At 36.8% G+C, this 13,145-nt stretch overlaps 3 protein-coding genes across 3 annotated transcripts; all 3 read left to right on the forward strand.

The window, feature by feature from the left end:
• Nucleotides 1-653: 653 nt before the first annotated feature.
• On the forward strand, nucleotides 654-3,819 carry LOC123536984 (uncharacterized). The gene is made up of 2 exons (XM_045320511.2): nucleotides 654-895; nucleotides 1,292-3,819. The coding sequence occupies exons 1-2, from the start codon at nucleotides 748-750 to the stop codon at nucleotides 2,434-2,436; spliced, it is 1,293 nt and encodes a 430-aa protein (XP_045176446.2). The 5' UTR covers nucleotides 654-747; the 3' UTR covers nucleotides 2,437-3,819.
• Nucleotides 3,820-6,500: 2,681 nt separating this feature from the next.
• On the forward strand, nucleotides 6,501-10,351 carry LOC123537370 (uncharacterized). Its single transcript, XM_045321067.2, has 2 exons — nucleotides 6,501-6,797; nucleotides 7,169-10,351. Exons 1-2 carry the CDS (start codon nucleotides 6,650-6,652, stop codon nucleotides 8,311-8,313), a joined length of 1,293 nt encoding a protein of 430 aa, XP_045177002.2. The 5' UTR covers nucleotides 6,501-6,649; the 3' UTR covers nucleotides 8,314-10,351.
• A 454-nt stretch (nucleotides 10,352-10,805) lies between these two features.
• On the forward strand, nucleotides 10,806-12,950 carry LOC123537308 (uncharacterized). Its single transcript, XM_045320986.2, has 3 exons — nucleotides 10,806-10,958; nucleotides 11,775-11,930; nucleotides 12,273-12,950. Exons 1-3 carry the CDS (start codon nucleotides 10,898-10,900, stop codon nucleotides 12,491-12,493), a joined length of 438 nt encoding a protein of 145 aa, XP_045176921.2. The 5' UTR covers nucleotides 10,806-10,897; the 3' UTR covers nucleotides 12,494-12,950.
• Nucleotides 12,951-13,145: the final 195 nt, after the last annotated feature.

A 13,145-nucleotide genomic window follows, 5' to 3' on the forward strand; every position in this document is an offset into this window, starting at 1 on the left:
GCAGTAGAATACATGACAGAAGTACCACTGCAGAAGAAGACATGACAAAAGTACCATTGCAGTAGAAAACATGAGAAAAGTACCATTGCTGTAGAATACATGACATTAGTACCATTGCAGAGGAAGACATTATACAAGTACCGTTGCAGCAGAAGAGATGCTTCGTGTACTAGTGCAGCAAAAGACATAACACAAGTTCCAGTAAAACAGAGACATAACATATAAATCAATGCCAAATGACAAACGGACCAGGGCAGCAGAAGATAGGACGCAATGACAAATACGGTAGAGGACGTGGAAGAAGACCCAGTGATACAAGTACTAGGTGCAGTAGAAGACATGCCACAAAGACAAGTGCGGTAGGTGAAGTGAAAGCCACAACACAATAACCAGTTTTGCATAACGTATAAAGAAACAATTATGGCAGGAGACATAAAGTGAGTACTATTACGCTAAGATACTGGACACAAAATAACCAGAACGGTAGCAGACCTAACGTAAAAACAGTATATTGAGAACATGTCATAAGAGACAATTCCTTATTTTAGTATAAACAATATTATATGTGCCCTATGATATTCTGTGACATAGTTCATCGGTATTGAAGCATATGATACTATTGATTAAGCTGTATGATGAAAGCAAAATGACAATGAGCGAAAACAGGGAAATGTATGTTCAAAGAACATGCGTTGGAAGAGCTTATATTCAGTTTTTTTCTGTAAAAGGAAATGTGTGTTATGAAGAATGAATGTGCACGGATTAAAAGCGTTGAAGTTAGTTTTCCTCTGTTCTGTGATTGTTTCTTTCGTCCAGGTGTCGCTTTATAGAACTATTGTTTTAAATGCGAAACACTCGCAAGAAACAAGATATCCTTGGAAACTGGAAACAAGAGGTGAACAATATTTTTCATTCTCTCGATGATTAAGTAATATGTTAGGACTAAAGGTTACACTGGCAATGGTTGGAATGGAGAGCGAATATCATAATCATGGCGTCTTTCTGGCTTTAATGGTGGAGGAAGTCCCTGATGCCGCTCAGAACAATATTTCCGGCACAGAAGGAGAGTGCACCTGGATTTCGCACCCGGGTAGAACCCATTTGACTTAACCCATGCCAATCCAATTAAATATATTGGTTATAACAATGTACGTATCAGAAGCTTATTTGTATGTCCGTGCAGCAAAACTGTCTTCAAACAGTCTTTAGTAATCATCATTTACATGTATTTTAAATGACTTTGGATGGATGTCTTATGTGTGAACATTGATATCCACTTTATTTTTTACAGACACTGAAAATGAAGCTTTTCCACAAGAACACGGACGTGTTGCTGTCAATACATCAGGTATATTGCAAGAAAAGACACCGACAACGCGTGTGGATGTACACTTTGAAGGGGACGCCAGGGTATGCAACTTACACGTTGGAATTTCCGAATATCACCGATTTGTTGAAATAACTTCTAATCTATCGGACTGGTCATATAATAAGAGGCTGACCTGTCCCATGTTGAATATAAAGAACAGAATAAACACTACCCGCATGAAATTGGTAGTAAGATGTCATAAAGATGTGGTGTCTGCAAACCTCAAACCTACAAACTCAACAGACGATATTCAAAAAGTTCAACCGGGGGACAATTGTTTGAGAATGTTTGTCCAAAAGTGTTGTTCGGATTCGCTTCGCGTGCCAAATGTTGTTCATTATGTCTGGTTTAACAAGAAGGAACTTTCTTTCTTTGAATTTGTAAGCTTCATGTCAACGTTGCGTTTTGTGCGTCCGTGCGCTATTTTCATTCATGGTAATATGCTTCCTTCCGGAAACTACTGGAATTTCATTGTTAATATGTATCCGAATATTGTGCACGTTGTGCGCATGGTGAAAGCAACATTGTTTGGCAATAAAGTTCATTATGTAGAACATAATGGAGATATCTGGAGGATAAAAGCATTGCAAAGATTCGGTGGAATTTATATGGACACCGACACATTATTAGTGAAACCAATTGAACCGCTTCGCAAATATCCATGCACATTGTCCCGCCAAACTAAAAATAGGACTGTATCTTCTGCGTTCATTATGTCGGAAAGGAATGCGACTTTTATACGTGAATGGTACGAGTTGTATATCATTTACTATGTCAATGATAGCTATACATATAACGCTATGATGTACCCTAGTTATCTAGCTAACGGGAAACCTGAAATTATCCACATTGAGTATGGAACGATCTCGAGGCCGGATGAACAGCTTCGAGATGTTATATTCAACACGAATACAGGCTGGTCAAATATTTATGGGATGCATCTTTTCGTCAGATCCTATATAAACTACTCGGAATTTGTCGATGAAAACAACGTCAAGAATTTTAACACGACTGTTGGTGCAATTTGTAGACATATTCTGTTTGGAAACAAACAGCTATGTACGTAGAAGCACCAACATGTTTGCAAGGGTGTATGAAACATGTGAGTACATTGTACATAAAGAAAAGGAGAAAGAATAAATTACAACTAATGATAGGAAAGTGTTCACGTGTCATGACGTTTTGCCTTTCAAATCAAGACATCAATCGCTTTGCTCAAACAACATTTGATGCATTTTTAATACGACAACGTATAACGGTTTATGTTTCTACATTTTACAATTAAAATACAGTGGTAACTGCAGACCCTGTCTTGTAAGCTTCCGTACATTCTCTTTCTTCAGTTGTAAAGTTACAAAACTGCGGTCTTTTACAAATTATGCTCTAGTTATAGTATTGTACAAATTTCGGCAGTTTATATGTAGTTTTATGAGATGTATGTATGTATTATTCCACTATGACGATTTAGAAGAACATCAGTAGAAATACTGGCATTTTTGCTGCCTGGTAAATTTTAACAAACTATAATGGCTATTTCAAGGAAATGCCGGTTACATAAAGTATTTAATTTGTCGCACTAATATTAGTAGACTCGCTTTGATTTTTACAGCATACAGACAATTACAGTTCTGATTTGAAGTTGATCATTATTTTCTGTGAATACCCTACTGTGTACGTTTCAGGTGTTTATCATAAATGACATTTATTTCAACAAGTGGATCAGTCACTTGCATTTAATAAAGATGACGGGTGGAGGGGGGTTGGGATGGGAGGCTCCTTGGCCAAGTGGTTAAGATCGCTGACTTCAAATCACTTGCCCTTCATCGATGTTGGTTCGAGCCTCGCTCGAGACGTCGAATTCTTCAGGTGAGGAAGCCATCCAGCTGGCTTACGGAAGGTCGGTGCTTCTACCCATGTAAAACATCCAATTCATCAGGATGAAAACTGTTCATTAATAAGGAAACTGAAATATGAAAGAGCTACGACAAGTTCCGACACAAAATACAACAATAAATAATTCTTATTGTACTTGGAACACTAAAATTTAGAAAGTAAATGTGATTATAGCGTCGGATATTTCCCGGATGACTTAATCTGCTATGTAACATCTGCACATACTCTTGTATAATCTATTGTTTACCGTAACATCTTGCTTGATCTGCTGTTGAACATAACTCCTTACTTATTCTGCTGTCTTACTTGTTCTGCTGTTTAAAAATAACTTCTTACTCAGCTGTTTAACATAATGTATACGTAATTTGCTGTAATTCATTATAGAGTCATGTCTACAAGAAAACAAGTATTGTTTTCAATGTAACCAAGCTGCAGCACGTGTTTCTGTCAGAAAATTAAATTACCGGAATCAATATAGAAAGTGCTTTACATGTGTCGGATTATGTGCCATATTGGTGTGTCAGTTTCAACGAAGGGAAAGGAGAATGAATTTTTATACGTGTTTCTTGTTACATGTCGGAGAAAATTATTACATTTTGGAACAGTTCCACTTATGACGTTGTGAGCTATTCTATTTATATACATTAGAGTTACAAAAACTGGTCTACATATGAGTTCGACATCTTTCTTAATATACTTATTGGTAATGGTACGATAAAAGGACAAGTGCAGCGGAAAGCTTTACACATGAAACACTGCAACAGAATCAGAACACATGAACCAATGCAGCGGAAAGCTTAACACATAAACTATTGCAACAGAAGACAGGACACTAGAACCATTGCATTGGAAAGCTTAACACATAAACTATTGCAACAGAAGACAGGACACTAGAACCATTGCAATGGAAAGCTTAACACATAAACTATTGCAACAGAAGACAGGACACTAGAACCATTGCAATGGAAAGCTAAACACATAAACTATTGCAACAGAAGACAGGACACTAGAACCATTGCAGTGGAAAGCTTAACACATAAACTACTGCAACAGAAGACAGTACACTAGAACCATTGCAGTGGAAAGCTTAACACATAAACTCCTGCAACAGAAGACAGTACACTAGAACCATTGCAGTGGAAAGCTTAACACATAAACTCCTGCAACAGAAGACAGGACACTAGAGCCATTGCAATGGAAAGCTTAACACATAAACTATTGCAACAGAAGACAGGACACTAGAGCCATTGCATTGGAAAGCTTAACACATAACCTATTGCAACAGAAGACAGGGCACTAGAGCCATTGCAGTGGAAAGCTTAACACATAAACTATTGCAACAGAAGACAGGACACTAGAGCCATTGCAGTGGAAAGCTTTACACATAAACTATTGCAACAGAAGACAGGACACTACAGCCATTGCAGTGGAAAGCTTGACACATAAACTATTGCAACAGAGGACAGGACACTAGAACCATTGCAATGGAAAGCTAAACACATAAACTATTGCAACAGAAGACAAGACACTAGAACCATTGCAATAGAAAGCTTAACACATAAACTCCTGCAACAGAAGACAAGACACTAGAACCATTGCAATCGAAAGCTTAACACATAAACTATTGCAACAGAAGACAGGACACTAGAACCATTGCAATGGAAAGCTTAACACATAAACTATTGCAACAGAAGACAGGACACTAGAGCCATTGCAGTGGACAACTTAACACATACACTATTGCAACAGAGGACAGGACACTAGAGCCATTGCAGTGGACAACTTAACACATACACTATTGCAACAGAGGACAGGACACTAGAACCATTGCAATGGAAAGCTTAACAAATAAACTACTGCAACAGAAGACAGTACACTAGAACCATTGCATTGGAAAGCTTAACACATAAACTACTGCAACAGAAGACAGTACACTAGAACCATTGCAATGGAAAGCTTAACACATAAACTTCTGCAACAGAAGACAGAACACAAGAACCATTGCAATGGAAAGCTTAACACATAAACTATTGCAACAGAAGACAGGACACTAGAACCATTGCAATGGAAAGCTTCACACATAAACTATTGCCAAAGAAGACAGGATACAAGAACGATTGCAATGGAAAGCTTAACACATAAACTCCACATAAACTATTGCAGCAGAAAACAGGAAACGTGAAACATTGTAGTGGAAATTATATCACATGAACTAGCGCAACAGAAGACAGGACACATAAACCGTCGCAGTGGAAAGCTTAACACATAAACTATTGTAAACAGGACGCAGAAACCATTGTAGTGGAAAGCTTAACACGCTAACCATTACAACAAGACAGGGCGCAGGAACCATTGCAAAGGAAAGCATAATATATAAACTATTGTAACATAAGACAGGACGCAGGAACCATTGCAGAGGAAAGCATAATACATGAACTATTGAAAAATAAGACAGGACGCAGGAGCCATTGAAGTGGAAAGCATAACTCGCGACTCATTGAAGCAGTTAAGGACACACATATAACATTACAGAAGAAAGCATCAAGCATCGCAGCAGAAGACACGAAACATGCACAATTGATGAAAAAGGAATCACACAAGAAACATTGTTGTAGAAAGCATAACACATAAATGACTGTAGTAGACGACATGATACATAGCCCATTGCAGTAAATGGCATAACATATGTACCACTGCAATACAAGACAGGGTTTGTGAACTACTGCAACAGAATGCTCTAGAGACACCAGTATTAGGGAGATAAAATATATTACAGTAGATCTAGTACAGTAGAAACTGTATGAGGCAAGAGCAATAGTAGTAAAAGATTACATAGGGACCAGCGCAGTAGAGGATATGACATAAGTACATGTGCAGTAGAAGACACGACACAAGTACCAGTGCAGTAAAAGTCATGACACAAAAAACCAGTGCAGCAGATATCATGACACAAAAAATATGACACAAGTAAGTGTGCAGAAGAAGACATGCTTCATTGACAAGTGTAGAAGAAGACATGACACAAAAACCAGTTCAGAAGAAGACGTGACACAAGTACCAGTGCAGAAGAAGACATGACACAAGTACAGGAGATATAAATGAATACTATTACGCTAAGATACTAGACACAAAACAACCAGAAACGTAAAAACCGAGTTTTGAGTACATGACATAAGAAACAATTCTTTATTTTAGTATGAACAAGGTATGTTTTTCCTATGATATACTTTGACATAGTTCACCGGTGATGAAGCATATGACACTATTGATCAAGCTGTATGATGAAAGCAAAATGACAATGAGCGAAAAAATATGTTCAAAGAACTTGCGTTGCAAGTGCTTATATCCAGTTTTGTTTCTGTAAAAAAGAAATGTTTGTTATGAAGAATGACTGTGCACGGATTAAAAGCGTTGAAGTTAGTTTTCCTCTGTTCTGTGGTTGTATCTTCCGTCCAGGTGTTGCTCTATAGAACTATTGTTTTAAATGCGAAATATTCGCAAGAAACAAGATATCCTTGGAAACTGGAAACAAGAGGTGAACAATATTTTTCATTCTCTCGATGATTAAGTAATATGTTAGGACTAACGGTTTACACTGGCAATGGTTGGAATGGTAAGCGAATATCATATGGAGTCTTTCTGGCTTTAATGGTGGAGGAAGTCGCTGGTGCTACTTCGAACAATATTGCTGATTTCGCACCCGGGTAGAACCCATTTGATTTCGCCCTTCCAATCCAATTAAATATAATGATTATACTAACATTGTACGTATCAGAAGCTTATTTGTTTGTCCTTGTAGCAAAACTGTATTCAAACATTCTTTGATAATCATCATTTACATGTAATTTAAATAATTTTGCACGTGTGTCTTATGTGCAAATATTTATACCAACTGTATTTTTTCAGACACTGAAAATGAAGCTTTTTCACAAGAAAACGCTCGTGTTGCAGTCAATGCATCAGATATATTGCAAGAAAAGACACCGACAACGCGTGTGGATGTACACTTCGAAGGGGACGCCAGGGTATGCAACTTACACGTTGAAATGTCCGAATATCACCGATTTGTTGAAATGACTTCTAATCTATCGGACTGGTCATATAATAAGAGACTGACCTGTCCCAAGTTGAATATAAAGAACAGAATAAACACTACCCGCATGAAATTGGTAGTAAGATGTCATAAAGATGTGGTGTTTGCAAACCTCAAACCTACAAACTCAACAGACGATATTCAAAAAGTTCAACCGGGGGACAATTGTTTGAGAATGTTTGTCCAAAAGTGTTGTTTGGATTCGCTTCCCGTGCCAAATGTTGTTCATTATGTCTGGTTTAATAAGAAGGAACTTTCTTTCTTTGAATTTGTAAGTTTCATGTCAACGTTGCGTTTTGTGCGTCCGTGCGCTATTTTCATTCATGGTGATATGCTTCCTTCCGGAAACTACTGGAATTTCATTGTTAATATGTATCCGAATATTGTGCACGTTGTGCGCATGGTGAAAGCAACATTGTTTGGCAGGAAAGTCCAATACGTGGAACATAATGGAGATATCTGGAGAATAAAAGCACTGCAAAGATTCGGTGGAATTTATATGGACACCGACACATTATTAGTGAAACCAATTGAACCGCTTCGCAAATATCCATGCACATTGTCCCGCCAAACTAAAAATAGGACTGTATCTTCTGCGTTCATTATGTCGGAAAGGAATGCGACTTTTATACGTGAATGGTACGAGTGGTATACCATTTACTATGTCAATGATAGCTATACATATAACGCTATGATGTACCCCAGTTATCTAGCTAACCGGAGACCTGAAACTATCCACATTGAGTATGGAACGATCTCGAGGCCGGATGAACAGCTTCGAGATGTTATATTCAACACGAATACAGACTGGTCAAATATTTATGGGATGCATCTTTTCGTCAGATCCTATATAAAGTACTCGAAATTTGTCGATGAAAACAACGTCAAGAATTTTAATACGACTGTTGGTGCAATTTGTAGACATATTCTCTTTGGAAACAAACAGCTATGTACTTAGAAGCACCAATAAGTTTGCAAGGGTGTATGAAACATGTGAGTACATTGTACATAAAGAAAAGGGGAAAAAATAATTTACAACGAATGATAAGAAAAGGTATCCACGCGTCAAGAAGCCTTCCGAATCAAGATTTGTTTTGCTCAAACAACATTTTATGCATTTTAATACGACAATGTGTAACGGTTTATGCTTCTATATTTTACAATAACATACAGTGGTAACTGCAGGCCCTGTCTTACAAGCTTCAATCCATTCTTTTTCTTCAGTTGTAACTAACACAACGGCAGTCTTTATAGAAAATGAAAATGTTATTCTACTGTGACGGTTTAGGACAGCAGTAGATTTATTATTACCGACATTTTTCTACCTGGTAAATTTTAACAAACTATGATGGGCATTTCAACGAAACTAAAGTAGTGCCAGTTACACAAAGTATAAGAAATACTGAAGAAAAAAGTATTTCTTCTCGCGGGCAAAAGGAAAGTCACGATCAATCGGTTGGCAAATTATTTTGTTCATTTCTCACAGATCTATACAATCTGTTACAAGTAACACATTGAAACAGATACTCTTTGTAGTTTTTTAATCGGTTACACAAGATCTCGATATATAAAGTGCACATGTGACTTTATACTTCAAATATACAAAGATGGCCCTAATTAGCATTTGATATTGATTCTGAGACTAGAATATGGAAGGCCGATGCGCCATGCTAATTGACAAATGCTTAAGCCTAAATGATTAATGTTGCATGTCAAATTCTTAGTACTAAATGCCAAAAGTAGAATATTTAATGCTATTTCCAAATGATAAATGCTGACTGTCAAATCCTTTAAGGATCTGTATGTCTTAAATTGATAACAGAATTTTCAATTACTTGAAAACATACAATGTTCACCACAATAGCGTGCTCCAGATGTCATGCGTCTAGTGGACCGAAATTGCTTTCTTTGAAATGTTTTACATCTTACATCTGTTGTTGGGGTTGCAAGACATCAGTCTTCTATAACCCCCTCATGGATTTGTACCCAGTTCTGTTCCGGATGGGTGGAATACTTTGCATTTCCCATGTAGGTATCGAGTCTATTCTTGAAACTGTTGATCGATGGTGCACTAACAATAATGTTTGGGAGTCCATTCCGTTCAGAAATAACCCGCACCGAGAAGAAGTGTTTCCTAATTTCTTTTTTTCAATTTAAAGTATTTTTTTCTAAACATTTCAAAGAAAACAATTTCGGTCCAACAGACAATTACCAGTAAATTTATGTAAAGAAGCCCAGTAACAACAAAAAGGATGTGCTCATTTGTTGTTTAAGTTAGCTGTTTCAAGAAGCATTTTACTTTAGTTGTTCCATATTTTGCAATTAACATTTCCCATGTAACAACTGATATTTGACATTAAGCATGGCGGATCGATCTTCAATAAGAATACAGTACAAGATGAAATAAGGATAGAATTGTGCAATAAATCAGAGTTATCTTACGGTCATTTTACCCTAACGCTGCTAAATTTTTAAAATGGATTGGTCCGTCATTCAATTTGGACAGTACCATTCATTAACAAAAGGGGCGTTCACTGAAAATTTACTGACTGAATAACGAACAGTGCAGACCAAGATCAGCCTGCACGGATGTGGATGTGCAGGCTGATCTTGGTCTGCATTGGTCGCAAGGCAAAATTAATTGCCGCCAGCAGGCTAAAGTACCGTTTCTAGGTCTAACTTCACTATCAGTATTTGAAAAACTATAGCCACATCGTTTATATGTGCATGTTCATATCTGTAAATTGGGTATAATTAGTATGGTAATGATTTTAGAGTTGTAATAGTTTGCTCGTACCTGAAAAATCCCTGCACAAACGAAAAAGATTAACATTCTGTGAAGAATGCCTGATCATAATATGGAGATAATTTAGTTTTTCGTACGACAGATGTTCGCAAGGATAAGGCCCATTTTAGATAGATGTACTAGATCAACTGTTATATATACTAGAAATTGTCATAAATTGCCATAATAAAGTATATTTTAATCCATCTTGTTTGTCGAATATACATATAAGAACGAAAGATCTAATGATATCCTTTATGCTGGTGTTTTTATTTTACTTTACATTTTCCTTCATAAAAATTTTTTTGAATGGAAATCAATCTCACCTTAAACGAACAAAAGATGACCATTCGTATGACCTAAAATGGTTAAAAGATGACCATTCGTTGTATTTAAAGAAGTATGAGATTAGGTATGCGAAATTTTCAAGATTGAAAACTGATCTAGGCTGCTTGGTTGTAATGTAAAAACGATGCACTGATTTGATGTCTACAAATTTTACCCATGGCGGTTCCAAGATCTGTCCAAGCACTGGTGGATATCGACGTACACATGACCCAGTTTCGGGCATCTTGTAATGTATCAATCAAGTAAACAACATATAGAAAATAAAACAAAAACGGTTACGTTATACCCGTGCTTAACCACTGTGAAATCAATCTCGCTGTCACGCTTACTTCACTTTGAAGTTCGGCGGCTGGAGGACAATCACTTTTCCCGTCAACGTAGTTTTTGAACATTTATTTGTAGAAATAAAATGGATTTTAAATTCAACATTCTTCTGGTAGCAGCAACAGTGTGTTTTACATTTCAACAAGGTAACTACATTTATTCATTTTTCTGTTATATACGTCCTCTGACAGAATTATTTTTTAAGCAATTTTGCTTATTGAAAAAGTTCGTAGTAGTACTCGTCTTTCGAACTTTTGTGTTTCTTCGAAAATGAAGAATGAAAATAAATTTGGGGGATGCACGGGCTTTACATTTTTATACTTGTAGTTTCGTTGAGCTGTTGCCAGATATTGCCCTATCTCAAACCCGCCTGGAAGTTAGTTTCAAACCGGCTTATTACTGCAGATACTAAATAGTTTTCCACCTTTAAAATTGAAACAATAATGTTCACAGTACTATGTTTTAATCGATAAAAAAGTTGTACATATCAGTTTAATTGATTTTCGATTCGCGCTGTCGCCCTTTGTAACACACAGATACTGGGTATAGATACAGTTTTATGAGAAAATCGTTTCGGTCTACAACATACACAGATACGGAAAACTTTGATAGTTTTCTAGCTCTAAAGCGGCAGCGACCTCTTTTGGTGACAGTCGCACTAGTATAATCTAGGCGTCCGTACTTTTCCAGCGAATAAATAAACTCATACATACTGATAGCATGGTCGGTTGTTGCGAAATTGATAATTCTAAAATCATGCGTTTATCAAAAAGGAAAACGTAAAAATGAGAAAGTACAGTCATGTGTGGCTTTTAAAATAATCTTACACTTTGAACGTCTGTAAACTGAAACTGGGCGCAAAACATAAAAATCTTAATTAAACGCTGGTTTGTAATGAAAAACAGTCCTTTTCATTCGTTTTATCAATGTAGTTTCGTTAAAATGAAGAGTCTTATTTTTAGTTGACTGCCTACAGTGTTACACATGCACCAACATATTAGAACCAAAATGTGGGAAAACTTGGGAACTTTCTGAAGAAGAAGCTGCCAAATACATTACGACATGTATGGGAGAGAATGCTGCCTGCAGAAAAATAGGTTCCGAGGATACACTTAAAGGTATGATAGAGTAAATAGGTACAGCAGATTAAATGTCGGGGCTCGAGTCGAATTGAACTCGGCAAGGTTTTAGATGTCAGACTCGAAGAAGGCGCGACATAAATGTGTTGCTTCTGAATCTATGCAGCTAGTACTTTATTCAAATTAGGTCTTTTTGATATAGTCATTCCGAAAGTCAAGTACAATGTCAGCTTTGATGACATATTCTTGCTGTTGGACCTACCAGGACAATTTAAAAGATCAAAAATTTTCAGCGCCCAGTCAGCAGCATTGTAAATGCACAAGCACGAGTCTACTCTATCTCTAATAAATTGACTTACAATCGGTTAATTTGTATTTCAGGAAAGATGTTAGTAACACGTTCTTGTTGGAACACGAGCTCTGAGGTGGAGGTTGAAATGAACGAGGAGTTTCTAGACTGTACATCGATTGGGAACCAAGGAACATCGTGCTACTGTAAGGGAAAGGAAGATGGGAAACCCTGCAACGGATCACCACCGATACTGACATACATGTCTCTGATTATGACAGTTGTTTCAATTCTTTTTACTTTGATCCTTTAGACGTATTCGTGTAGTGAAACCATCCAAAACAGAAAGCTGATTGTTTAAACAACTAGATACTAAGTAGTACTCGAATACATAGAAAAATACGCCACTGGCGACGCAATTAAAGAGAAAATCGGTATGGCCAAGGAATTTTACTGTACAAAAAATATAGAATGCCAAAGACATTTATTCCTAAGAAAACTACTTCTAAAAACGCAACTGACTCCGGATAGTTCAGTGTTTTTTTTTTTGTTTTGTTTTTTTCAAAAAGTGTCTGAAGTGTACTTAAAAGAAAAAAGAAAAAAATGAGTGTAAAACTTTTAATTCTTTACGACACCAAGCCCAGCCTTAAATGGATAAATTGAAATTGTGAATTTACTTTCTTTTAATAAATCATTTTGCGAATTGCGATCAACCAGAAAATGGAAAATTTTGTTATCTTTTGAATATACATGCGAGATACGCACCGCTGGATTCCTCGTCAGTTTTGTTAACCTCAAGTTTGTTCAACCTTGGTATGGCTTTCAATAATTTAGGTTGCAAATGTAAAAGGATCACTGCTGTTGCATTGTTACAGTCCGTGTATGATAACTTCGGAGTGACATTTCGGACGAGTCCAATTCAGGAGGGTAATCGATAATTATCACTATCTAAGTGCACACTTTTA

This window comes from Mercenaria mercenaria, chromosome 17 (genome assembly GCF_021730395.1).
Source record: "Mercenaria mercenaria strain notata chromosome 17, MADL_Memer_1, whole genome shotgun sequence".
Classification (NCBI taxonomy): domain Eukaryota; kingdom Metazoa; phylum Mollusca; class Bivalvia; order Venerida; family Veneridae; genus Mercenaria; species Mercenaria mercenaria.